The sequence below is a fragment of the Desmodus rotundus genome, chromosome 1, assembly GCF_022682495.2.
Source record: "Desmodus rotundus isolate HL8 chromosome 1, HLdesRot8A.1, whole genome shotgun sequence".
NCBI classification, from domain to species: domain Eukaryota; kingdom Metazoa; phylum Chordata; class Mammalia; order Chiroptera; family Phyllostomidae; genus Desmodus; species Desmodus rotundus.
In genome coordinates, this window is record NC_071387.1 from 89,095,599 (window position 1) to 89,123,145 (window position 27,547).

At 37.9% G+C, this 27,547-nt stretch overlaps 1 protein-coding gene across 1 annotated transcript in view; it reads left to right on the forward strand.

Annotated features, from left to right (window-relative positions):
• LOC112304812 (phospholipid-transporting ATPase ABCA3-like) overlaps positions 1–27,547 on the forward strand; it is a 328,364-nt gene that overhangs the window by 32,720 nt on the left and 268,097 nt on the right. The window contains exons 7-10 of the mRNA XM_053925911.1: positions 1,140–1,399; positions 3,396–3,512; positions 4,725–4,842; positions 21,649–21,822. Of these exons, the coding sequence (XP_053781886.1) occupies positions 1,140–1,399; positions 3,396–3,512; positions 4,725–4,842; positions 21,649–21,822 (669 nt within the window). The remainder of the gene's footprint in view (positions 1–1,139; positions 1,400–3,395; positions 3,513–4,724; positions 4,843–21,648; positions 21,823–27,547) is intronic.

Consider the following 27,547-nt stretch of genomic DNA (forward strand, 5'->3'; position numbering starts at 1 on the left):
ATTTTCACCATGATAAATTTTATGCTGTGTTATAAAAAACATCTCATTGAAATGAAAAAGACTGAAATCATATAGAGTGTGTTCTTTGGTGGAATTAAAGCAGAGATCAGTATGATCTAGTTGACCCTTGAACAACATGTGGGTGTTAGGGGCACTGAGCCCTCTGCAGTTGAAAATCTCTGTATAAATTTTGACTTTCCCCAAACTTAGTGTTTCCTTGGGAATTGGATACCAAAATCCACAGATGCTTAAGTCATCTATATAAAATGACATAGATCAGTGCATACCATCAGCTCTCTGCTTTCACGGATAGAAAACAGTAGTTATTTATTGAAAAAGAAACCCACTGTAAGTGGACCTAAGAATTTCAAACCATGTTGGTTGAGGTTTAACTGTAATTAGAAAAATGGCAAATATTTGGACATGAAACAACGTATGTCTAAGTAATCCATGAGTTTCCCTGACCGGTGTGGCTCAGTTGGTTGGGTGTAGTGCCATGAAGCAAAAAGTCGCTAGTTCAGTTCCTGGTGAGGCACATGCCTGAGCTGCGGGCTTGGTCACCGGTTAGGGTGCGTGTAAAGAGGCAACCGATTGATGTTTCTCACACCATTTTTCTCCCACTCTTTTCCCCTCCTTTCCCCTCTCTCTAAAAATAAATAAATAAAATCTTTTAAAAAAATTAGTAGAAGAAAATCAACTTAAACCTTAAGCTGCCTTTCAGTTGTATGGCTGACTTAGTTTCAGTGAAACAATTTTCCTTGGGGCCATTCTTCATAACTTACTAGAATATATCTGTCATTTGGCTTCATTTCTTTTTTTTACATTTCCAAGTCTTTATCTTACCAATATTTAATTAAATCTGCATTCTTTTTGTAAAAGTAAATTGCATTTAGCAAACCTACCACTTTCATTAAATATACTTAATTTGGGGAAGATGTAAATCAGATTAACCTGAAGAAGTATCCCTTTGCTTTCTAAACTATGATATGTTCTCAGGGTAATTATGTTCAATTGGCCTTGAGACAACAGTAAATTTAGGTTCTGTAGGTGACAAACTATTACTTACTTGAATTGCCTTGTTCTTTGTGTGTCTGAGCTGTTACTTAGTCTGTTTTACTTGACAATGTTTTCTCATTCAGGGTACATCAGAGAAGGGTTCCTGGCTGTACAGAATGCCTTAGATAAAGCCATCATGCTGTATCATGAGAACAGTGCTAGACAGAAGCTATTTGATGGCATTAGCATTTTTATACAGAGATTTCCATACCCAGCTTATTCTCACGATGGATTAATTTGGACCATTAGTGGTTTCCTCCCTTTGATGTTCATACTCATGTTCTCTCCAATTGTACTTTCCATCATGAGATCCATTGTGTGGGAAAAGGAAAAAGGATTGAAGGTAATCCCAATTATTTTCTGATAAAGTTTCTATAAATACATATTTTAGGCCTGTGGAGTTCTTTTGTTTGGAGAGTTAGATTATTCCTACATAGTCCTCATTGGTAGGTAGAAATTACACCCAGAACCATCAAATATAGAACAGAAAGTGATACAACTTAACCAATTTTATAAGCTGGCAGAATTTCAGAGGCAAACTGTCTCTGGGAAGCAACAGAAAGGAAAAACCTGAAGGCAGGGAAGGAGATAGAATAGTCACTAGGGAATCTATAATCTTTAGTACCTAGAGTAACAGGGAACTTCAAACAAAACTCAACTCCTGACTAAATAAACACAAATCCCTATACTTCAGGCCTATTTACCCTGGTATCTATTGCCCTAGATAACATGTCTGGCTTTCAACAAAAAATTACAAGGCACACCAAAAATTAAGAAGCAGACACCATCCAAGGAGGTATATTGGTCATCAGAACAAGACTCAGATAAGACACAGATGAGTATCAGACAAGTAATTTAAAATTACTATGATTAGTGATTTAAAGGCTCTAAAGGGAAAGGTATACATGTCCAGGATCCTCAAGACCACCACCATTTTCTGAAATTCAGTAGGACTCATGGGACTCAGCATATAAGTTATACTTACAGCTGGAATTTATTATAGTGGTATAGTAAATATCCATAGCTGGGCCATAAGAGGAAATGACACAGGCAAAACCTAGAAGAATTTACCTGAAGACTTCCTCAAGTAACCTCACAAGAGGTCACACAGAGCATACTCTTGCCCCAGCAATGAAAATCCAGCAACACGTTTGTGATGTTCTTATCCAGGGAAGTCCACTAGACACTTAGTACCCAAAGTTTCGATTGGGGGCTGGTGATATAGGCACCCTTTGCCTAGCATGTACCAACATTTCAAACTCCTAATAAGTAGGTCTGAGTACATTTGTCTGTACAAATGGTTTGGGCACAGTCATCCACCTGACATTTAGGGAAAGTTTTTGTAAGTATAGGGTACAGTTTACCAGCCAAGTTCCCATATTTCAGCCAAGGACCCACCTTGAAAACATGACTTCCTAATAGTCTTAAGCCTTCTTTGTTACCTCTTTTCTGCACAGGATTAACATGCAAGATTAGATAGGTAATGCTATCAGAGACAGCAAAACTGTAAGAAGGAGTTAAAGGAAATTGCTAGAAATAAAAAACATGCTAACAAAAATGAAAAATGCCTTTGACAGACTTGACCTTGATAAGGAAAGAATCAGAGAATTGAATATAAGACAGTTGAAATTACACAAACTAAAATGCAAAGAGAAGACAAAATGTAAAAATCCAGAAAAAACCATCCAAAAGTGGTAGGAAAACATCAAATGGTATAACATACATACCATATACATACTTGGCAAATATATGAGAGAAGAGAGCTAAAGAAACAATGGCAGATAATTTTTCCAAAATTAATGATAAATATGAACCAGAGATTCAAGAAGCTCAGAGAACACAAAGCAGGATAAATATAACACAGAGACACAGATAGACATATATTCAAACTGCTAAAAACCAAAGACCCAAAGAGAAAATCTTGAAAGCAACGGGGTGGAGTGGGTAGGCCACATTGGCCATAAAGCACAAGCATAAGAAGTACAGCTGACTTCAAACTTCTAATTGGATTTTTTAAAACATAGATATATTTCTCTAATATTCCTGGAAGTAGAGTAAAATATTAGAGATCTTGCTATTTCAAAGTTTAATTTGAAATGCTTTTCATTTTTGTCCAATAATAAGTATAGTATTGAAAAAAGATCTCTGAACTCAGGGGAAATATATTTTCATGCCAATACGTTTCTTATTAACTGCATCTTTTGATCAAAACACTTGACTGTCTGAGAATTGATTTTCCTCATTCACAAAATAGAGATGATATTGCCTATTTATATAGGTTTAAATGGGAATGAATTACTGATATATGTAATATTTGATTTGTGCTGACTTTCCTACAGGAGTACCAGCTCATAATTGGACTTAGAAACTGGATGATCTGGGCTTCCTATTTCTTCACAGTCTTCTTTTTTTATATGATTATTATCACTTTGATATGTGTGTTATTCTTTGCCAAGGCAAGTGCCTAATTTTGTGCAGTCTAATAGAAATTTAATTAGTCACATATGTAATTTTAAGTTTTTAGTAGTCACTATAAATTTTAACGAGTAAAAAGAACAGATGATATTATTTTGATAATATATATTTAATTCAATATATACAAAATATTTTAACATGCAACCAATTTGAAAATTAAGATATTTTACATTCCTTTTTATTTTATTTTTATTTTTTAGTGAAATAGTATCTATTTTATACCTTATTATCTTGTGGGTCAGAAATTTGAGCAGATTCAGCAGAATGATTTCTTTGCTCTATGTAGTGTTGAGGAGAATCACTTAGTGGAATTCAGTTAGTGGCTGGATTTGCCCAGACAGGTCCCATATGGCTTCACCCAGATGCCTGTACCTGGCAGGCATGTCTGGAAGGCTAGGCTAAGCTGGGTCTCTCTCTTTCCACATGGTCTCAGGGCCTCTCCATGGGTTCTTTCTATCAGACCATGTAAAGACATGGTATCTCATCACTTGTGACTACAGCAGTCACAGGGTGCACCCAAATTCCAGGGGATGAGTAAATAGACTCTACCTCTTGATGGGGGAAGGTGAGTTGAGAACTATGGAGAACATGAACTCCATAAGCCTAGGGACTTTGTCTATGTTGCTCAATGCTGTAACTATATTCTTTCTGTACTAAGTCTTCAAACTGCAGTTTATGTTTTCTACTTAAAACATATCCCAATCCATCTGTAGTATTTTCATTAGAAATAATATGTATTTGACACTCTTTTTTAATGTAAATTAAAATAACTAAAAATAAATGATAATAAAAATTCAGTTCCTCAGTCACACTAACTACCTTTCAAGTGCTCAGTAGCTACATGTGGTTGTCTACTGTATTAGACATCATCTTAGTTCTCATTGATTGCAGCCTGCTGCATCTAACCTTTGAGAGGGTTAAAGTAACCCCTCTCAAGTGTGGGCTGATTTTTCTCAGGTTGTCAGGAAGAGGAAATATGGCTTATATTATCTCCACTATGGAAACTATGGCCTGCTCAATCTCTGAGAAAAAAAACATAAACCCTTCCATAAGAAATAAATTATTTAGTTAACTTTTCAACTCAGCGAGCTAGTCAGTGAGCAGTGTGATCTGTTTCTTTAGGGCTATCATTTTCTCCCTTTTCCCTTGTGTTTATGGTGTGCCTTACATTATGTCATACTGTTTTATTTTAGATTTCCAATGAACCAATCTTCCGCTACAGTGACTATAGTTTCATCTTTGTCTTTCTTATGTGTTATGCCATTGCGTCAATTTTCTTTGCCTTTATGGTTAGCACATTCTTCAATAAAGGTATGTCTAACACTTCTCCTGTAATACAATTTCTGTTTTAATTGACCAAAATAGAGTAATATTTGGGTTCTCCTTTTAACACCCAAATACAGTCAAACATAGTCTTGGCTTACATTCTATCATAGAAGATGAATTGAACATGAAATGGTTGAATAGGAGGTAAAGAGAACATTGAAAATTAATATGGCCCAATGTATATATTAAAAGTGGATATAAAATAAAATTGTGACCAGTTAGAGCTTAGATTAAAAAAAAAAAAAAAAAGGATGGGAGATGTACTTACCTCTATTGTCCAGTTACAGCTGATGTTCAGTTTGGCTAAATATTATGGTCAGAAAAGATGTAATGCTTAGAAATGATTACCTTACTCTAATGTTTGTGTTCCATTCCATTTTATAGTTAATGTTGTGTTGGAGATGTGGAGAGAGTTGAAACTAGTGCTTGGTTTCAAGTCAAAGTGGGTTTATAATTAAGTTCTTAAGTATTCATTATGAACCAATGTAAACTCTTGTTCTTCAGTGTATGCAAGTGAGTAATGAATGCTTTGTTCAAGAGCTATTAAGAAACTACCTTTGCTTGAAAAAATAATAAAAAATTAAACAATGTTTTCTGCAGAAGGTGATTTCAAATCACTTCTGAAAGCAAGTCAAGGGGTAGAGGTATTCATCCATTCATTCACTCACTCATTCACTCATTCATTCATTCATTCATGCAGCATGTCCTTCGTGCCCTTAACCATGTGGTAAGACTCTACCATATACATAAAAACAAAGGAAAATTGAGTTTCTTTGTGAACTCACATAAGGAAAACATGTGAGCCCTGGCTGGTGTGGCTCAGTGATTGAGTGCTGGCCTGCAAACCAAAGGGTCACTGGTTCAATTCCCAGTCAGGGCACATGGCTGGGTTGCCAGCCAGGTCCCTAGTGGGGGTAGCATGAGAGGCAACCACACAGTGATGTTTCTCTCCCTTTCTTTTTCCCTCCCTTCCCCTCTAAAAAAAAATAAATAAAGTCTTTAAAAAGTTTTTAAAAAGAAAAATATGTGACCAAATAACCCCAGATTGGTCTAAGATTTTGTAGATAATTCTCTATTATTGATTTTAAATCACTTCCCAAAAGACTAAGGAATATTTTTAGACAAGTATTAACCATTATACTTACCATGTTTTTTTTCTATAACTGAACCATTTGAATACCATCCCTGTTAAACTATTTTAGACTATAACTATAGCTTTACAGTTAAGACTTTTAACTGTAAGGTAACTTAACTTTTAATATGTTATCACAAATATCATCAGTTGATTGGTTTTCACAATTCACAATTGGTATTTATAATTATGTAGAAAAGAATTGTGCTGGCTTGAGAATCTTATACTTAGAAAGGCCTCTTGAAGATTGGCCTTTGACTGCCATCTGGGAACTTAAATTTTGGTAAGATTCCCATCACTCTCTAATAAGAGTGGCTCACTGTACCTAAACTGTGCAAATGATATGGTTTATACTGAACACATGCTTTTCTTCTGGGAATCTTGAACCTTGATATATGTTAGAAAGAGAATACCTCTGTGACCAGCCCCCAATAAAAACCTTGGTCACTGAATCTCTAATGAGCATCTGGTCAACTTTTCACATAGGTCACAATTCATTGCTGGAGAAATGAAGCATAACCTGTGTGCTTCCACTGAAAGAAAACACTTGGAATCTTATACCTGGTTTCCTCTGGACTTTTCCCATGTTCCTTTTCTCTTTGCTGATTATGCTTTGCATCCTTCTGTTGTTATTATGGCATTGTTTTTTAATTAATAGTACTGTGAATACAACTATAGGCTAAATGCTGTGGTAGGCCAAGTCGTTGAACTTTGGAGGACCCCCAAGAAAACAATTAGCATAATGAAATTACAGATAAAGAAAAATAATGTGTTGAGCTAAAACAGAATGTGATGTGTTAAAAAAAAAAGTTATACTCCATGATAAACAGAAGATACTGTATTTATTTTAAAAGGAAAAGAACTTTTACTTCTGGATGTGTAATACACTAAATAAATGGAATTGCTCTCCCAACGAAAACAATTAAAATGTGGGATAATGTCTTTTAAAACTTATTTTTATTGAGGGTTTTAGCATCTATCGACAGCGATATTAGACTATAGTTTCCTTTCTTTGTCATGGCTTTGGGATGAAGATGATGCTGGCTTTGTAAAAAGAGTTTGGGAGTCTTCCCGCTTCTTGGATTTTTTGGAATAGTCTGTGAAGGATAGAAGTTAACTCTTCCTTAAATTTTTTGTAAAATTATCCTGTGAAATCATCTGGTCTAGGGCTTTTGTGAGATGGGAGTTTTTTGATTACTGCTTTGATTTCACCAGGTGTTATTGGTCTCTTGAGGCTTTCTGCTTCATTCAGTTTTGGGAGATGATATTTTTCTAGAAATGTGCATTTCACCTAGGTTTTCAAGATTCTTGGCATATAGTTCTTCATAGTAATTTCTTATAATCCTTTGTATCTGTGTGGTATCTCCTGTTTCATTTCTGATTTTATTTGGATCCTCTCTCTCTTTTTTTTCTTGATGAGTCTGCTTAAAGGCTTGTCGATTTTGTTTACCTTTTCAAAGAACCAGATCCTGGATTTATTGATCCTTTGGATTGTTCTTTTAATCTCTATATTCTTTAATTCTGCTTTCATCTTGGTTATTTTATTCCTTCTACTTGCTCTGGGCTTTGTTTGTTGTTCCTCCAGTTCTTGTGGATGTAGGGTTAGTTGTTTATTTGAAATATTTCTATCTTTTTCAGATAGGCCTGTATCACTATGAACTTCCCTATCAGGATGGACTTTGCTGTGTCTCATAAGTTTTGGACTGTTGTGTGTTCATTTTCATTTGTTCCAGAAACTTTTCGATTTCTTCATTGAACTCATTATTTACCCACTCATTGTTAAATAGCATGTTATTCAATTTCAATGAATTAAGAGTGTTTTTGAGTTTTGTCATTAGGGCTGGTTTCTAGTTTCAGGCATTTGTGATGGGGTCTTGAGAAAATACTTGATATGATTTCAATTTTCATGAATTTGTTGAGCGTGTGTTGCATCCTATCATGTGGTCTGTCTTTGAAAATGTGCCATGACATTTGAAAAGAATGTGTATTTTGCCTTTTTGGGATGAAGGTTCTATATATGTCAGTTAAGTCTATTTGATCAAGGACATTGTTCAATGCCACAACACACTTGTTGATATTTTGTTTGAAAGATCTATCCATTTTTTCCACGCAGCAACATCCTCACAGACACATCCCCTAAAGCAACGGACATAAAGGAAAGAGTAAACAAATGGAACCTCATAAAAATAAAAAGCTTCTGCATGGCTAAAGAAAACAGCACTAAAATAAACAGAGAACCAACAGTATGAGAAAACATATTTGCCAATGATACCTCAGACAAGGGCCTGATCTCCAAAATATATAAAGAACTCACATGACTGCACTCCAGGAAGGCAAACAACCCAATTAAAAAATGAACAAAGGACTTGAACAGACACTTCTCCAAGGAAGACATACAGAGGGCCCAGAGACATATGAAAAGATGCTCAGCATCACTAGCCATCAGAGAGATGCAAATTAAAAACACAATGAGGTACCATCTCACACCAGTCAGAGTGGCCAACATAAAGAAATCCACAAACAAATGTCGGAGAGGATGGGGAGAAAAGGGAACCCTAATGCACTGTTGGTGGGAATGCAGACTGGTGAGGCCACTGTAGAAAACAGTATGGAATTTCCTCAGAAAACTAAAAATAGAACTGCCCTTTGACCCAGCAATTCCGCTGCCCTAAAAACCCTGAAACATCAATCCAAAAGAACCTATGCACCCCAGTGTTCATAGCAGCACTATTTACAATAGCCAAGTCCTGGAAGCAACCTAAGTGCCATCAGCAAATGAGTGGATCAAAAGACTGTGGTATATTTACACAATGGAGTTCCATGCAGCAGAGAGAAAGAAGGAGCTTATACCCTTTGCAACAGCATGGATGGAACTAGAGAGCATTATGCTAAGTGAAATAAGCCAGACGGTGAGGGACAGATACCATATGATCTCACCTTTAACTGTAACATAATCAACAGAAGAAAAAAGCAAACAAAATATAACCAGAGACATTGAGGTTAGGAACAATCTAGCAATAGCCAGGGGGGAGTGGGGAGGGGACAGTGAGGAGAGGGGATTACAGGAACTACTATAAAGAACACATGGACAAAATCAAAGGGGAGGGTGGAGGTGGGGGAGGGAGGGGAGTTTGGCTGGGGTGGGGTGGAGGGATAGGGAGAAAAGGCAACTGTAATTGAATAACAATACAATTTTTTAAAAAAGTTTTATCCATTTTTGACAGTGGGGTGTTAAAACCCCCTAGTATAACTGTGTTGCTGTCTATATCTTTCTTGAAGTCCTCCAAGTTTTTCCTTATATTATATTATATTTGGGTGCTCCTATGTTGGGTGCATGTATATTTATGTTTATGTCTTCTTGATTGATTCTTCCCTTGAGTATTATGAAGTGTCCTTCTGTGTCTGTTTTTTTTTTTCTTTTTAAATACATTTATTGATTATGGTATTACAGTTGTCCCATTCCCCCCCCACTCCACCTCATCCTGCCCACCCCCTCCCCCCCACATTCCCCCCCTATAGTTCATGTCCATGGGTCATACTTATAAGTTCTTTGGCTTCTACATTTCCTACACTATTTTTACCCTCCCCCTGTCTATTTTCCACCTATCATCTATGCTACTTATTCTCTGTACCTTTACCCCCCTCTCCCCCTCCCACTCCCCTATTGACAACCCTCATGTGATCTCCATCTCTATGGTTCTGTTCCTGTTCTAGTTGTTTGCCTAGTTTGCTCTCGTTTTTGTTTTAGGTGTGGTCGTTAATAACTGTGAGTTTGCTGTCATTTTTACTGTTCCTATTTTTTATCTTCTTTTTCTTAGGTAACTCCCTTTAACATTTCATATAATAAGGGCTTGGTGATGATGAACTTCTTTAACTTGACCTTATCTGAAAAGCACTTTATCTTCCCTTCCATTCTAAGTGATAGCTTTGCTGGATACAGTAATCTTGGATGTAGGTCCTTGCGTTTAATCTTGGGTAATGTAATTATGATGTGCCTTGGTGTGTTCCTCCTTGGGTCCAGCTTCTTTGGGACTCTCTGAGCTTCCTGGACTTCCCGGAAGTCTATTTCCTTTGCCAGACTGGGGAAGTTCTCCTTCCGTATTTGTTCAAATAAGTTTTCAATTTTTTGTTCTTCCTCTTCTCCTTCTGGCACCCCTATAATTTGGATGTTGGAACGTTTCATGGTGCCCTGGAAGTTCCTAAGCCTCTCCTCATTTTTCCGAATTCTTGTTTCTTCATTCTTTTCTGGTTGGATGTTTCTTTCTTCCTTCTGGTCCACACCATTGATTTGAGTCCCAGTTTCCTTCTCATCACTATTGGTTCCCTGTACATTTTCCTTTGTTTCTCTTAGCATAGGCTTCATTTTTTCATCTGTTTTTCGAACAGATTCAACCAATTCTGTGAGCATCTTGATAACCAGTGTTTTGAACTGTGCATCCGATAGGTTGGCTATCTCTTCCTCACTTAGTTTTTTTTTTTCTGGAACTTTGAAGTGTTCTGTCATTTGGGCCATTTTTTTTTTTTGTCTTGGCGTGTCTGTTACTTTAAGGGGCGGAGCCTTAGGTGTTCCCCGGGGCGGGGTAACGCTGGTTGCTGTGCTGTGACGCTGTAAGTGGGGGAGGGGCCGAGAGGGAGCAGTGGCGCCCGCCTCACTCTCCTCCGGTTTTCAATCTTTCACTCCGGTACCCACAATCAAACTGAGCCCCTCTGGTGCTGGTTCCCGAGTGGGTGGGCCTGTGCACTCTCTAGGCCCCTGTGGGTCTCTCCAACGACCTCTCCTGTGAGTCTGGGAGTCTCTCCTGCAGCTGCCCCAACCCCCACGGGCATTTTCAATCAGAGGTTTGAGGCTTTATTTCCCTGAGCTGGAGCCCTGGGTTGAGCAGTCTGCCTTGCTCCCCACCATTCGCCCGGTTTATCTGTGGGCGAATGTGGGGCCCCGGGGTGCTACCCACTGCTCTGCCTGCCCCGCTCTCCGCCACTCCGAGTCCGGCCCTCTCAGTTTATCTGCGCAAATGTAGGGTTGCAGGGTCTGCTAGTGCTCGGACTGCCTGCCCAGTTCGTCCCACACTCCGCCAGTCTCAGTCCCGCCAAGGCAACGTGAGTCCTCTCCACCCCGGTGCCCGTCTCCGCCCCTCCTACTGGTCTGGATGAATGTTTATTTTCTATTTCCTTGGTGTCAGCCCCCCTTGCCGTTGGATTCTCTGTCAGTTCTGGTTGTGCGAGGAGGCGCAGTGTGTCTACCTACGCCGCCATCTTGGTTCTCTGCTGTGTCTGTTTTTATGGCCTTTGTTTTCATGTCTATTTTTTCTGATATAAGTATTGCTACACTGGCTTATTTTTGCTGCCCATTTGCTTGAACTATTTTTTTCCAACCTTTCGCTTTCCATCTGTGTAGGTCTTATGTTGTGAGGTAGATCTCTTATAGGCAGTATATGTGTGGGTCATGTTCCATTCAGCTACTATATGCCTTTTGATTGGAGCTTTTAATCCATTTACCTTTAAAGTTATTACTGATAGATACTTACTCATTTTCCCTCTTTCTACCTGTGTTCATCTGTCTCTCACTCTTTTCCTCTTCTTAAAGCAGTCCCTTTAGCATATCTTGCAGTGCTGGTTTGTTGGAGGTGTGTTCTTTTAGCATAGTTTTGTCTGAGAAACTACTTATTTCGCCTTCCATGTTAATTGAGAGCCTCTCTGGGTAAAGCAGTCTTGGTTTCAAGCCTTTGCTTTGCATCACTTGGAATATTTCTTGCAATTCTCTCCTGGCTTGTAGTGTTTCTGTTGAGAAATCACCTGCTAAACTTATCAGAGCTCCCTTCTATGTTATTCCTTGTTTCTCCCTTGCTGCTTTTAAGATTCTCTCTTTGTCTTTAAAATTTAGCATTTTAGTTATGATGTGTCTTGCAGTAGGCCTCTGTGGGTTCCTCTTGATTGGGACCCTTGGTGCTTCATAAACTTGCATGGCTTTTCCCATCTCGAGATTTGGGAATTATCTCTTACTATTGTTTTAAACAGAGTTTCTATGCCTTGCTCATTTTCTTCTCCTCCTGATATACCTCTGTTTTGAATGTTGTTGCATTCCATGTTGTCTTGCATTTCCCTTAAGCTATTTTCATATTTTTTGTGTGTCTTCTTTCATGCATGTGCTCTACTTGGGTGTTTCTTTTTACCTTGTCTTCTAGCTCAGTAATTTGGTCCTCTGCTTCATCCAGGCTGCTTGTAATTCCTTCTAGTATAATTTTCATTTCAGATATTGTATTCTTCATTTCTTCCTGGTTCTTATTTATAGTTTCTATTTCCTTTTTCATACTGTTGTCGTTCCCACTCAGTTCCTGTAGTTATCTGTTGGGTCCTTGAGCATCCTTATAACCATTCTTTTGAATTCTATATCTGATAGTTTGGTTACCTCCATTTCCTTTAGCTCTTTTAGTGGGGATTCTTCCATTCCTTTCATTTGAGGGTTCTTTCTTTGTCTTCCCATTTTTTGTGACTCTTTTTGTTTGATTCTGCAATTCCAGATGCTCTGCTTTGCCAGCTATCTTCATGGGGTGAATTTCTGTGGTAGGAGTTATGTGGCACTCAGTGGTGTGGTCTCTTTGATCTCCTTGTCTGGATACTGTAGGGTTGCCCTTTCTTCCATTTGTGTGGGTTTCCCTTATTGTACTTGTGCTGTACCTGTTGGTAGCTCATTTGTTGGTGGGTTTTCCACTTCAGCAGGTTTACTGATATTCACGACTCTCACCTTGTCTTGTATGTGATCTGGGGCAGGTTGAAGGCGGAGTGGATTATGACAGTGGGGTAGTATTCTATGGGATAAAGTACCAACAAATAGAGAACAGGTAGGAGATCCTTTGGAGAAACACAGCAATAACCATGATATTTCACCCAACTAGCCACTGTTTATGAAAGGTAAAAAAGAGATTAGAATCTTATTAGAAGAGAAAAAGAATGTGAGCTGACTTTAGAAAGAAGAGCACTTACATGAAGTTAGATGGTGAGATATAGCAAGAGTAAAGGATAGAAACTTGGCAGAATGTGTGAGAGAATAAAGTTAACCACAAGTGTAATAAAGCTCAGGAAGATGGCAATATGGGCTAAGAGCAGAGACGTGTGCTGTGGGATTGGGAATAACCACAATATGATAAGAAATATATAATCTGAATAAAAAGAATAAAAAGTAAAAGACGTATGGTAGTGTATTATTGGAATATGAGTGAAGTGAAAGGAGAAAAATTAAAATGCAATATGAAAGGGAGAATAAAGAAAATCAATCAAACAATGGAATCAAACAAACAAAACAAAAAAACTAAATGGAAAGAAAAGAAATAAATTTAAAATAACCAAAAAATGCACATTCTGAAGGATGGTAAAATCAAATTTGTCTCAGCTGTTGGTGCTCGCCTTCTGACTTCTTTCTGGATCTGCCTCTGGTCTTCTCACAGCTCCGGTCTTACTTACATGTCCATATTTAAACTTCTCTGCAAACTTTAGCTTCCCAACTTCATATCAGCTGGGATTCTGTTGGCTGTCTACTCTGGTCTTTAGAAAATTGGCTGGATGTCCCAGTTGGGTGCATGACTAAGTAAGTGGGTTCAGTCCCACCTACTTCACTGCCATCTTCCAGACCCCAAGAATGAAATATTGTGCACTTGTTACCTGGGTACCAGCAAATGGGTGGCAGAGTGGATGAAAGATGCTGAAGAAGAGACTGGGGCAGAGGCTTTGAGGAGGAAAGCAGATGGTTTGCCAGAGAAGCATCCAGGATCCTGGTGCTGGCTTATCACCTACACGGCAGCCAGAATGTCTGTCATTAATAAATCAACAAACAACAAGTGCTGATGACAATGTGGGGAAAAGGGAACCCTAGTGCACTGTTGGTGGGAATGCAGACTGATGCAGCCACTGTAAAACAGCATGGAATTTCCTCAAAAAATTAAAAATGGAACTGCATTTTTAGCCATGGATTCTGCTGCAAAATATGATCAGAGACATTGAAATAAGGAACAAACTGACAATAACTGCAGAGGAGGGGGGAGAGGGGTAGCAGAGGATAAGAGGGGAAGGGCCATCAACAAACATGTATAGAGGACACATGGACAAAACCAAAGGGGCAAGGTTCAAGGGTGGAAGGCAGGGATGGGTGCGGTGGGGTGGGGGGCATGGTGAGGTAAAAATAGAGACAACTGTACTTGAATAACAATAATAAAAAAAAAAAGTATCCTGAGCCACCAATTTAAAAGAACTTATGCACACCTATCTTCATAACAGTACTATTTATAATAGCGAAGTACTGGAAATATCCTAAGTGCCCATCAGTAGATGAGTGTATCAAAAACCTGTGGTACATTTATACAATGGAATAGTACACAGGAGAAAGAATAAAGGAATTCCTACCTTTTGTAGATGGAATTGGAGAATATTATACTAAGTGAAATAAGGTAGTCGGTGAAAAACAAATACCATATAATCTCACTTATAAGGCAAATGTAATGTACAAAATAAACTGATGAGCAAAATAGAACCAGAGTCATGGAAACATGGAACAGACTGACAGTGGCTAGTGGGGATGGGTGAGGGGGATAATCATGAAAATAAGGGGAAGGGACTAGTCAAATATCCTGTATGAATGACCCGTGAACATGGACAATGGTGTGGGAATTGTCTGTGCAAGCAGGGGTTGGCTGGGCAGAGGAGGGCAAAGGGAGAAAATTGGGACAACTGTAATAGAACAACAATAACAAAAAAAAATACCATATGGTTTCACTAATATGTGGAGTTTAAAGAACAAAATAAATTGACAAACAAAATTTAAAGACTTGTGCACATAGAAAACAGATTTATAGATGCCAGAGTAAATGGAGATTATAGGACTGCTATAAGAGGCAAGAGGATTAAGAAGTACAGATTGGGGGGGGGGGGGAAGTACAGATTGGTAGTTACAAAATAGTCACATGAATGTAAAGTACAGCATAGGGATTATAGTCATTAATATTGTACTAACTATGTATGGTGCCAGTAGGGTGCCAGAAATATTGAAGGGGCACATTGTAAAGTATATGATTGTCTAATCATTGTGCTGTATGCCTGAAACTAATATAAAATCATATTGAATGTAAACTGTAATATAAGACATGAAGCAATACATAGAAGAAATATAGATACTAAACTTATGGGCTTTGGTCTTAGAGAAGATGTTCTGAATTTGATCCCAAAGGCAAGGGAAATAAGTGCAACAAAAATGTATGGGACTATATCAAACTGAAAAACTTCTGCACAGTAAAAGAAACTGCCTACAAAACAAAAAGGAAACCAACTGAATGGGAAAAGATACTTGCAAATGACAACTCCAACAAGGGGTTAATATCAAAAAATATACAAAGAACTCATAGTGCACAACACTAAAAAAAAAAAAAAGCAACCCAGTTAAAAATTGGGTAGAGGACTTGAATAGATATTTGTCCCAAGTAGACATACAAATGGACAACAGACATATGAAAAGATGCTCAACTTCACTTGCTATTAGAGAAATGCAAATAAAAACTACAATGAAATACCACCTCACCTGTTAAAGAATGGTTATTATCAACAAGGCATATAAGTAATAACAAGTGTTGGAGAGGTTGTAGAGAAAAAGGGTCCTTCATCCACTGCTGGTGAGAATTTCCATACTGGTAACTCTGTATGTACAGTCACTGTGGAAAACAGCATGGAAGTTCCTCAAAAAATTAAGAATAGAGTTACCATATGACCCAGCAATCCCTCTTGTGGATATCTACCTGAAAATTTTGAAAACGTATTTGTAAAGATATATAGCCCTGTGTTCATTGCACATTATTTATAGTGGCCAAGACATGGAAACAGCCAAAGTGTCCTTAGATAGAGAATTCGATAAAGAAGATGTGGTACAAATATACAATGGAATACTGAAATACTGACATTTTCAACAGCATGGATGGATCTTGAGAATGTTATGATAAGCAAAATAAATTGGACAGAAAAAGTCAAGAACCATTGATTTTACTCATATGTGGGATATAAAACTGGGAACAGCAAATGAAAAAAACAAGAAAGACAAACAGATTTAAAGGAAAAGGAAAGGAAAAGAATGCTTCCCTGACTGGGTCTGCTGAAGGAAAAGTGCAGTCTCATGGCCAGAAAACTAAATAGTGATAATGAATGTGATGAAAATGGTGCATCTGGACCAGTAAAAAGAGTGAGAGAAGAAACAGAAGAACCTATATCAAAACAGCAAAAAACAAAATGGTTCCAGAGACCAGTAGTTTAGTAAACAAAGTTTTTATTCATTTTAATTAGCTTTTCATCAGCTTTTGTCTTGGAAGCTTTTAGAAAGAAAACTGAACTAGGTTCACTTCAACGTCCATTTGTAAGAAAGGACAATTTTTTGTTGTTTAGCTTGTCTGTTTTTGTTATCCAAATCAGGATTTTTTGATATACAGTTGTATGTTATTTCAGATGATTCAAATATCAAAAGAAAGATTCTTGTACTAAATTGCTTTTGCAATATAAGAATGTATTAGTACAAAGTTATAAAATATATACTATATATAAAGAGAAAAAGCCAGAATCTCGTAGACATCAGAGAGAAGTGAATAGGGGAATAGTGGTAAAGGATAAAAGAAGTCAAATGTTTGATGACAGATGATTTGACTTTGGGTGGTAGGCACACAATACATACAGATTGTGTATCATAGAATCGTGTACTTGAAACCTATATAATTTTATTCATCAATGTTACCTGAATAAGTTAATCCACAAAAAGTAAATATAGGAAAGTGCCATTGTAAAGTTTTTTTAAGTGCCAGGTGTGATCTGGCCAAAGGGCCTCAGATTAAAAGAGATTATGACCTGGGAAAAGATAGAGATTTATTTAGTCCTCTATTTGCATGCCTAGAACATGAAAAGGAGTGATTGGCAGAGACTACCATGTCCCTCAATTAAACCAGCTGTCTGGGACCTGTCAGGGTCAAAAGTTCTATGGAACACATTTGTAAAAGTCCATCATTGTGTATTTGAGAATTGAAATGTGTGCCTTGGCTACTATTAGTAATAAATGTAACTAAAGGTGATAAGGCCTCATAATGGTGGTCGTAGTGTATGTAGAGAAATGTGATTTTGATTTATATTTTGAATATCTGAAAGCAAAAAGATTCCTAGGGTATTTTGCCCTGAGAGGACAACTGTTAGAAATGGCCCAACAGTTTGTAATGTGAATATGAGGCTATTTGTTGGCCAGAACATCAGTACTTAGATGATTCCCTGAAGTTTAGCCAAGATTGTTGACCTTAGAAGTCTCTTTATCAGAGACATCTTGACTAAGGGCTGGAAAGCAGAAACTCTACTGATCTCCATCATTTATGATGATGGCAATGCCATTTGTGCAGTCTATGAATTCCCATTTGTGTGTACTCAGTTAAACCCAAGGAGATCCCCAGGTAGTCAAGAAGTCTGGAGGAAGGGTGATCTAGGAAGGACTGAGGTCAGAGGAGACCACTTCCTTTTACAAGTGGAATATGCCAGAGGCTCAGGTTTGTTCTCATTTTATATAAATGAGGCCTCAGTAGATGTGCCAAGCTTGCAGGGTGCTACTTCCATGACCTAAGGCATAATGGGTAGCTGGTTATAGATAGTCACAATATCAGGGTCTGTGAAAGTCTCTATTTACAGTAGAGTCTGATATATGGCCAGTAATTTATGCTTTGAAGATGTGTAGCACAGAGTCAAGATGGGAAGTTTCTTGCATTAGAAGCCTTGGGCAATGTTTGGCCATTCAAGTAGTCCAGAGATAACAGGAGTCATGAGATCAGATTGTCAAAACCTCCTACACTGAACAAGTCTCATAGCACTAACATGATTGCTTAGTGATCTAATTTGGACAGATTTAAAGCCTTTTGTTAGAAGGTGCACCATTTAAGGCAGGCTTATTTGTAAGTAGCAGCATTAGTGAGATTAATTCAAATTTATAAATGGGGACTATATTGCAAATATAATCAAATGCAAAAAGGATTAAGAGACACTGGATTAGCATGTACTTACTGAGTGTGTCAAATTATTCTCCTTGGAGAAGATAACCTGTGCCCGTGGAGAAAGGTATATGCAGTTAAGATCTTGTCTGCAAAGTTTGTGTGCATTGGCAAAGCTGTTGAGGTATAATTTTAAATGGATTGGTTATATTGAGCATTATTTCATGTGTTTACATACGTTTTCTTTGGAGAAATGCTCATTCAAGTTCTTTGCCCATTTAAAATTGGGTTGATAGGTTTTTTTGTGGTTGAGTTTGAGGAATTCTTTATATATTCTTGTTATTAATCCCTTTTGAGATATGTGAGTTGTAGATATTTCCTCCCATTCTTTGGGTTGCCTTTTGACTTATTGATAGTGTTCTTTTACACGCAAAAGTTTTTAATTTTGAGGAAGTCCAGTTTGTCTATTGTTGCCCTTGTTACTTTTGCCATTGGTGTCAGATCCTAGAAATCACTGCCAGAGCCAATATCATAAAGATTTTATCCTGTTTCCTTATTGTTTTATAGTTTTATAGTTTTAGGGCTTATGTTTAGAAATTTAATTCATTTTGAGTTAATTTTCATATATGGTGTTTCTTTTGCTTACATATGGCCACTTTTCCCAGGACTGTTTATTAAAATTACTGTCTTTTTCCCCATTTAAAGATGTTGGCACTCTTTTTTGAGAATTATTTGATTATCTACATGTAAGCTTTCTTCTGAGTTCTTTATTCTATTGCATTACTCTATGCCATACTGTTTGGTTGTTTTAACTTTGTAGTGAATTATGAACTCAGGAAGTGTGAATCCTCAAATTTCCTTCATTTTTTTCAAGATCATTATGGTTATTTGGGGTCCCTTCATATTTCATAGAAATTTTAGGATTGTTTTTTCATTTTCACAAAAAAGGAGTTATTGTGTTATTGATAAGGATTGCATTGAATCTGTAGATTACTTTGGGTGGCATTATCATATTAACAGTATTAAGTCTTCCAATCCATAAACATATAATGTCTTTTTATTTGTCTTCTTTAGGGTCTTACAGCAATATTTTATGTTTTTAGTGTATAAATCTTTCACCTGCCTGGTTAGGATAATTCCTAACTATATTTTTTTAAGGTTCCACCTCTCTGTGTTAACTTGTTTATTATTCCTTAAATCTATCATGAGAAGTTTCAAACATAATTAAAAGTAGAGAATTGTATAATTGATAAGCATTAATAATTTTGCCTATGTTGTTTACATCATCTCTTTTTTAAAATATATTTATTGATTATGCTATTACAGTTGTCCCATTTCCCCCCCTTCACCCAACTCCATCCTGCCCACCCCCTCCTTCCACATTCCCCCCTATAGTTCATGTCCATGGGTCATACTTATAAGTTCTTTGGCTTCTACATTTCCTACACTATTCTTACCCTCCCCCTGTCTATTTTCTACCTACCATTTATGCTACTTATTCTCTGTACCTTTCCCCCCCTCTCCCCCTCCCACTCCCCTGTTGATAACCCTCCATGTGAGCTCCATTTCTGTGGTTCCATTCCTGTTCTAGTTGTTTGCTTAGTTTGCTTTTGTTCTTGTTTTAGGAGTGGTTGTCAATAACTGTGAGTTTCCTGTCATTCTTACTGTTCCTATTTTTTATCTTCTTTTTCTTAGATAAGTCCCTTTAACATTTCATATAAGGGCTTGGTGATGATGAACTCCGTTAACTTGACCTTATCTGAGAAGCACTTTATCTGCCCTTCCATTCTAAATGATAGCTTTGCTGGATAGAGCAATCTTGGATGTAGGTCCTTGCCTTTCATGACTTGGAATAGTTCTTTCCAGCCCCTTCTTGCCTGTAAGGTCTCTTTGGAGAAATCAGTTGACAGTCTTATGGAAACTCCTTTGTAGGTAACTGTGTCCTTTTCTCTTGCTGCTTCTAAGATTCTCTCCTTCTATTTAATCCTGGGTAATGTAATTATGATGTGCCTTGGTGTGTTCCTCCTTGGGTCCAGCTTCTTTGGGACTCTCTGAGCTTCCTGGACTTCCTGGAAGTCTATTTCCTTTGCAGACTGGGGAAGTTCTCCTTCATTATTTGTTCAAATAAGTTTTCAATTTTTTGTTCTTCCTCTTCTCCTTCTGGCACCCCTATAATTCGGATGTTGGAACGTTTCAAGATGTCCTGAAGGTTCCTAAGCCTCTCCTCATTTTTCCGAATTCTTGTTTCTTCATTCTTTTCTGGTTGGATGTTTCTTTCTTCCTTCTGGTCCACACCATTGATTTGAGTCCCAGTTTCCTTCTCATCACTATTGGTTTCCTGTACATTTTCCTTTGTCTCTCTTAGCTTAGCCTTCATTTTTTCATCTAGATTCAACCAATTCTGTGAGCTTCTTGATTACCAGTGTTTTGAACTGTGCATCTGATAGGTTGGCTATCTGTTTGCTGCTTAGTTGAATTATTTCTCGAGCTTTGAAGTGTTCTGTCATTTGGGCCATTGTTTTTGGTCTCGGTGCTTCTGTTACTTAAAGGGGCGGAGCTTTAGGTGTTCCCCGGGGCGAGGTAACGCTGGTTGCTGCGCTGTGATGCTGTACGTGGGGGAGGGGCCATTAGGGAGCAATGGCACTTGCTCCACTCTCTGCCGGATTTCAGTCACTGCCTCCGCTACCCACAATCAAATTGGGCCCCTCTGGTGCTGGTTCCCGAGTGGGTGGGCTTGTGCACGCCCTAGGCCCCTGTGGGTCTCTCCAACGACCTCTCCTGTGAGGCTAGGAGTTTCTCGTGCTGCCACCCCAACCCCCACAGGTGTTTTCACTCAGGTTTGAGGCTTTATTTCCCTGCGCTGGAGCCCTAGGTTGTGCAGTCTGCTTCGCTTCCTGCCGTTCATCCCATTTTATCTATGCGTGAATTTGGGGCTGCGGGGTGCTACCCGCAGCTCTGCCTGCCCCGTTCTCCACCACTCTGAGTCTGGCCCTCTTGGTTTATCTGTATGCGAATGTAAGGCCGCAGGGTCTGCTAGTGGTCAGACTGCCTGCCCTGTTCGTCCCACACTCCACCAGTCTCGGTCCCCCCACGGCACCAGGAGTCCTTTCCGGCCCTGCTGCCCGTCTCTGCCCCTCCTACCGGTCTGGATGAATGTTTCTTTTTTATTTCCTTGGTGTCGGACTTCCTTGCTGTTAGATTTTCTGTCAGTTCTGGTTGTGTGAGGAGGTGCAGTGTGTCTACCTACGCCGCCATCTTGGTTCTGTCTTAATTCCTAACTATTTTATTACTCTGATGCTATTATAAGTGAAATTGTTCTGAATGATTGTTGTTCTGTAGTTTAGTTGTAATGTTGATGTGGTTGTGGGAGGATGCAAATTTGACATTTACCTATGCCACCATCTTGACTGAAAGCTCTAAATGACTCTAAATATTTATTACATGTGGTAAACATCTTATACAGTAACACACCATATACATTACATTGATTCATTTATTCAATACATATTTACTGAGTACATGCTAAGTACTAGACATTGGTGATACAAAAGTTAACAAAAATAAGTCCCCTTCCTTTGTACAGCTTACACTGTATTCCTTCAATCTAAAAAGTTCCTTTTAATTCATTATTTTGTATATTGTTTAAAACTGACTTCGCAATTTCTTTCTTATTTACAGCCCACTTGGCTGCTTCTGCTGGAAGCCTTCTATATTTTGCCAGTTTCTTTCCATTTAAAGCCATTGCTCAAAACTATGGACAGATACCCCTCACCAGCAAGGTGGCTACCTGTCTCAGCTCAAATGTTGCACTGGCACTGGGGATTAATCTTCTGCTCAAGTTGGAAATAAAAGGTAAGTGTTTGCCTTGAAAATTTTGCCTTTGCTATTTGATTCCTAGAAATGGAGAATAAAGCAGTATAAGTGAAACAATGGGTGAGGAAGTAAAAAATGTAATAAAAATTATTTATCCCCAGATTTTCTTATTATAAAGGCACTTATGTGAAGTGTAAAAATGTCAGAAGTGTAAAAAATTGTTTTCATCTCTTCCCAATAAACCCCCAGTTATGCTCTCAAATAATTAATTTTAAACCTTCTATTCTACAAGCCTCTGTATTTACCTAATGCTATATATTAGATCTCTTCCCACATGGATTTGCTGCATTTTTTCTGCAAAGTTATATAATATTCCATTGTGAAGAGGTGCTGTAATGAGCTAGTTCTCTGTCAATGCACAGTTAAGTAGTTTCCAGTTTTTTGCTTTACCCACAAAAGTAAACATATATTTCCTCACATAATATGCATACTAGTATAAATAAATTCCTAGATATAAAATGCTACCTTATAAGGTGTTCATAACTTAATTTTAATTGCTATTATGATAACCTTCAAAAGGAAATCAATTTCTTCAATAGCACATGGGTTTTTCTACATCCTTTGCAATAATACATTACACTAATCTCATTTAGAAAAACAAATATAACTTTTTTATTTCCTATAACTAATTTTTAATTTTCCTCCAAACTCTACACTTACTGGGCTGAAGAAAATAAATGTAATGTAAGTCTAACTCAGTAATTTATTTATGTTCTTCTGAATGAGTCAGTCTTTCAGACATCTCTCTTCTTCTTTTATTCTTTAAGATGATAATTTCAAAGATCACATGATATATGGGGGGATGGGAATTTATGAGTCTCTTATTGTTGGGTGAAAATGGGACCTCAAATCTATGTGGTATCCTCTGGATCTTTTACCTGGAGTACCTAGCCTGTGTAATTGAAGTGTAATTGTTTATTTTGGTTCATGTAACACAATAAATTGGTACCTCATCTGTTAAAGTGATTCTGGCCACTTTCTATGTCTAGGTCTCTGCCACTGTCCAGCCCTCGCTGAGATGCTTTGGCCTTCACAGACACTTAGAGAGTTCTGCAAATTCTGACTTTTAGCCATGTAGGAGCACCACTTCAGGCCCATTTATCTAGCTGCCTAATTCTTTCAATCCAGTACCACCATCTAGACACATTGTGGGCTATTTCAACATGATCTCACCTGAATGATTCTCCAGGGATTCCCTGAAATGGGAAAACCTGTGATCCATGTACCTGCTGTCTGTCCCTTTCACTCTTACTGGGGGAAGGGTGGTATGCCTTATCTCCTTGTCTTTCTGTGGACTTCCTTTCCAAAATAACATTTGAATTGTTAGCTTCCCTAACTTAATATAATCAAATGTGTCAATCTTTTACAAGAAATCCTTTCATACCCAGTGTCATAAATATAATAATCTTTTTTAAAACCATTTTTCATTGTTGTTCTATTAAGTTGTCCCAATTTTCCCCCGCTTTGCCCTCCTCCACCCCTCCCTCCCACAGTCAATTACCACACTGTTGTCCATCTCCGTGGGTCATTCATACCTGCTCTTTGACTAGTCCCATCCCCTTATTTCCCCCATTATCTCCTTCCCACCTCCCCTCTGGCCGCTGTCAGACTGTTCCATGTTTCCATGCCTGTGGTTCTATTTTATTCATTAGAATCCTCTTATAGTGAGATCATATGGTATTTGTCTTTCACCACCTGGTTTATTTTACTTAGCATAATATTCTCCACTTCTATCCATGCTGCCCCAAAAGGTAGGAGTGCCTTCTTTCATTCTGCTGCATAGTTTTCCATGTGTAAATGTACCACAGTTTTTTGACCCCTCTTCTACTGATGGCCACTGAGGCTATTTCCAGCACTTGGCTATTATAAATAGCACCATTATGAACATACGGGTGCATAAATTCCTTTGAATAGGTGATCTGAGATTCTTATGGTGTATTCCCAGCAGCACAATAGCTGGGTCAAAAGGCAGTTCTTTTTTTAGTTTTTTGAAGAAATTCCATACTGTTTTCAAGACTGGCTGCACCAGTCTGCATTCACTAAGGTTCGCTTTTCTCTACATCCTCTCCAGCACTTGTTGTTTGTTGATTTATTAATGATGGCTCTTCTGACAGGTGTGAGGTGATATCTCAATGTATTTTTAATTTGCATCTCTGATAGTTAGTGATAATTGATAATTTTGTCATGTGTCTGTGGGCACTCTGTATGTCCTCCTTGAAGAAGTGTCTGTTCAGATCATGGGCCCAGTTTTTGATTAGATTGTTGTCTTCCTGGTGTTGAATCATATGAGTTCTCTACATATTTTGGAGATCAAACTCGTGTCCACTGTATCATTAGCAAATATTTTCTCCCATAGAGTTAGTTCCCTTTTCATTTTGATGATAGTTTCTTTACCCATGTAGAACCTTTTAAGTTTGATATAGTCCCACTTGTTTATTTTTTCCTGGATATTCCTTGGCCAAGGCTACATATTGAAAAAAATATTGCTACGTGGGACAAAATAGACTTTAAAAGAAGGGCCATAAAGAGAGACCCAGAAGGTCACTTCATAATGCTCAAAGGAAGAATCCACCAAGAAAACATAAACACTGTAAATATATAAATGCACCCAATATAGGAGCACCCACATACATAAAGAAAATCTTGGAGGACTTCAGGAAACATATTATTGACAGCAACACAATTATACTACAGGACTTTAACACCCCACTGTCAAAAATGGACAGATCTTTCAAACAAAATATCAACAAGTATATTGTGTCATTTAACAATATCCTGGATGAAATGGACTTAACTGATATATATAGAGAGAGCTTTTCATCCCAAAGAAGCAAGATACACATTCTTTTCAAGTGTACATGAACATTTTCAAAGATAGACCACATGAGAGGACACAAAGAAACCCTCAACAAATTCAAGAAAATTGAAATCATATCAAGCATTTTCTCTGACCACAAGGAACTGAAACTAGAAACCAACCCCAAAGGAAAAAACCCAAAACACTCAAAATCATGGACACTGAACAGCATGCTATTAAACAATGAATGGGTCAAGAACGAGCTTAGGGAAGAAATCAAAAACTTTCTGGAAACAAATGAAAATGAACTCACAACAACCCAAAACCTATGGGTCACAGCAAAGGCAGTCCTGACAGGGAAGTTCATAGCAATACAGGTCTACCTTAAAAACATAGAAACATTTCAAACAAACGACCTAACCCTACGCCTACAAGAACACGAGGAACAACAACAAACACAGCCCAGAGCAAGTAGAAGGAAGGAAATGATCAAGATCAGAACAGAGTTAAATGACATAGAGACTAAAAGCACAATTCTAAGGATCAATGAATCCAGGAGCTGGTTCTTTGAAAAGATAAACAAAATCGGCAAGCCTTTAAGTAGGCTCATCAAGAAAAAATCAGAGAGGATCCAGATAAACACAACTTGAAATGAAAGAGGAGAGATTACAACTGATACCACAGAAACACAAAGGATTGGAAGAAATTACTACAAAGAACTATATGCCAAGGAATTTGAAAACCTACGTTAAATGCAAACATTTCTAGAAAAATATAATCTTCCAAACCTGAATGAAGAAGAAGCAGAAAACCTGAACAGACCAATAACAGCAGACAAAATTGAAGCAGTCATCAACAAACTCCCAACACACAAAAGCTCTGGACTAGATGGTGTCACAGGAGAATTCTACAAAGCATTTAAGGAAGAGCTAATCCCTATCCTTCACAGACTATTCGAAAAAGTCCAGAATGATGGAAGACTCCCAAACTCTTTTTATGAAGCCAGCATCATCCTAATCCCAAAACCAGATAAAGACACAACAAAGAAAGAAAACTTCAGGCCAATATCGCTGATGAACATAGACGCTAAAATTCTCAACAAAATATTGGCAAACCACATCCAGCAATACATTAAAAAGATCATACACCATGACCAAGTGGGATTCACCCCAGGGATGCTAGGATGGTACAATATTCGCAAATCAATAAACATAATATATCACATAAACAACAGCAAAGACAAAAATCACATGATCATATCAATAGATGCAGAAAAAGCATTTGATAAGATACAGCACCCATTTCTGATAAGAACACTCACCAAAGTGGGAATAGAGGGAGCATTCCTCAACATCATAAAGGCCATATATGAGAGACCTACAGCCAACATCATACTCAATGGACAAAAACTTAGAGCTTTCCTACTAAGATCAAGAACAAGACAAGGATGCCCTCCCTCACCACTCCTATTCAACATAGTATTAGAAGTCCTAGCTACAGCAATCAGAAAAGAGAAAGCAATAAAAGGCATCCAAATTCAAAAGGAGGAAATGAAACTGTCACTGTTTCCATATGACATGATAGTGTACATGGAAAATCCTATAGACTCTACCAAAAAACTACTTGACCTAATAAATGAATTTGGCAAAACAGCTGGATACAAAATCAATACACGGAAATCAAAGGCATTCCTGTACACCAACAGTGAAACTGCAGAAACAGAAATCAGGAAAAAAAATCCCATTTGATATAGCAACAAGGAAAATAAAGTACCTAGGAATAAACCTAACCAAGGAGCTAAAAGACCTATACTCAGAAAACTACACAACATTGAAGAAAGAAATTAAGGAAGACAGAAACAAATGGAAGCATGTACCATGCTCATGGATTGGAAGAATTAACATCATCAAAATGGCCATACTACCCAAAGCGATTTATAGATTCAATGCAATCCCTATTCAAGTACCCATGACATATTTCACAGATATAGAACAAACATTTCAGAAATTCATATGAACCATAAATCACCCCAAATAGCTCCAACAATTTTGAGAAAAAAGAACAAAGCAGGAGGGATCACAATACCAGATATCAAACTGTATTCCAAGGCCACTGTAATCAAAACAGCCTGGTAGTGGCATAAAAACAGGCACATAGACCAATGGAACAGAACAGAGAGCCCAGAAATAAACCCAAGTCTTTGCGGTCAATTATTATTTGACAAAGGAGACAGGAGCATAAAATGGAGCAAAAATATCCTGTTCAACAAATGGTGTTGGGAGATCTGGACAGCTACATGCAAAAAAGTAAAACTCGCTCACCAACTTACACCATACACAAAAATAAATTCAAGGTGGATAAAAGACTTAAATATAAGTTGTGACACCATAAAAAGTCCCAGAGGAAAACATTGGCAGGAAAATCTCAGACATTCCCCGCAGCAACATCCTCACAGACATGTCCCCTGGAGCAGGGACATAAAGGACAGAGTAAACAAATGGGACCTCATCAAAATAAAAAGGTTGTGCATGGCTAAAGAAAACAGCATTAAAATAAAAAGAGAACCAACATTATGGGAAAATATATTTGCCAATGATACCTCAGACAAGGACCTGATCTCCAAAATATATAAAGAACTCACACAACTCCACTCCAGGAAGACAAACAACCCAATTAAAAAATGGGCAAAGGACTTGAACAGACACTTCTCCAAGGAAGACATACAGAGGGCCCAGAGACATATGAAAAGATGCTCAGCATCTCTAGCCATGAGAGAGATGCAAATTAAAACCACAATGAGATACCATCTCACACCAGTCAGAGTGGCCAACATAAACAAATCTAGAAACAAATGTTGGAGAGGATGCAGAGAAAAGGGAACCCTAGTGCACTGTTGGTGGGAATGCA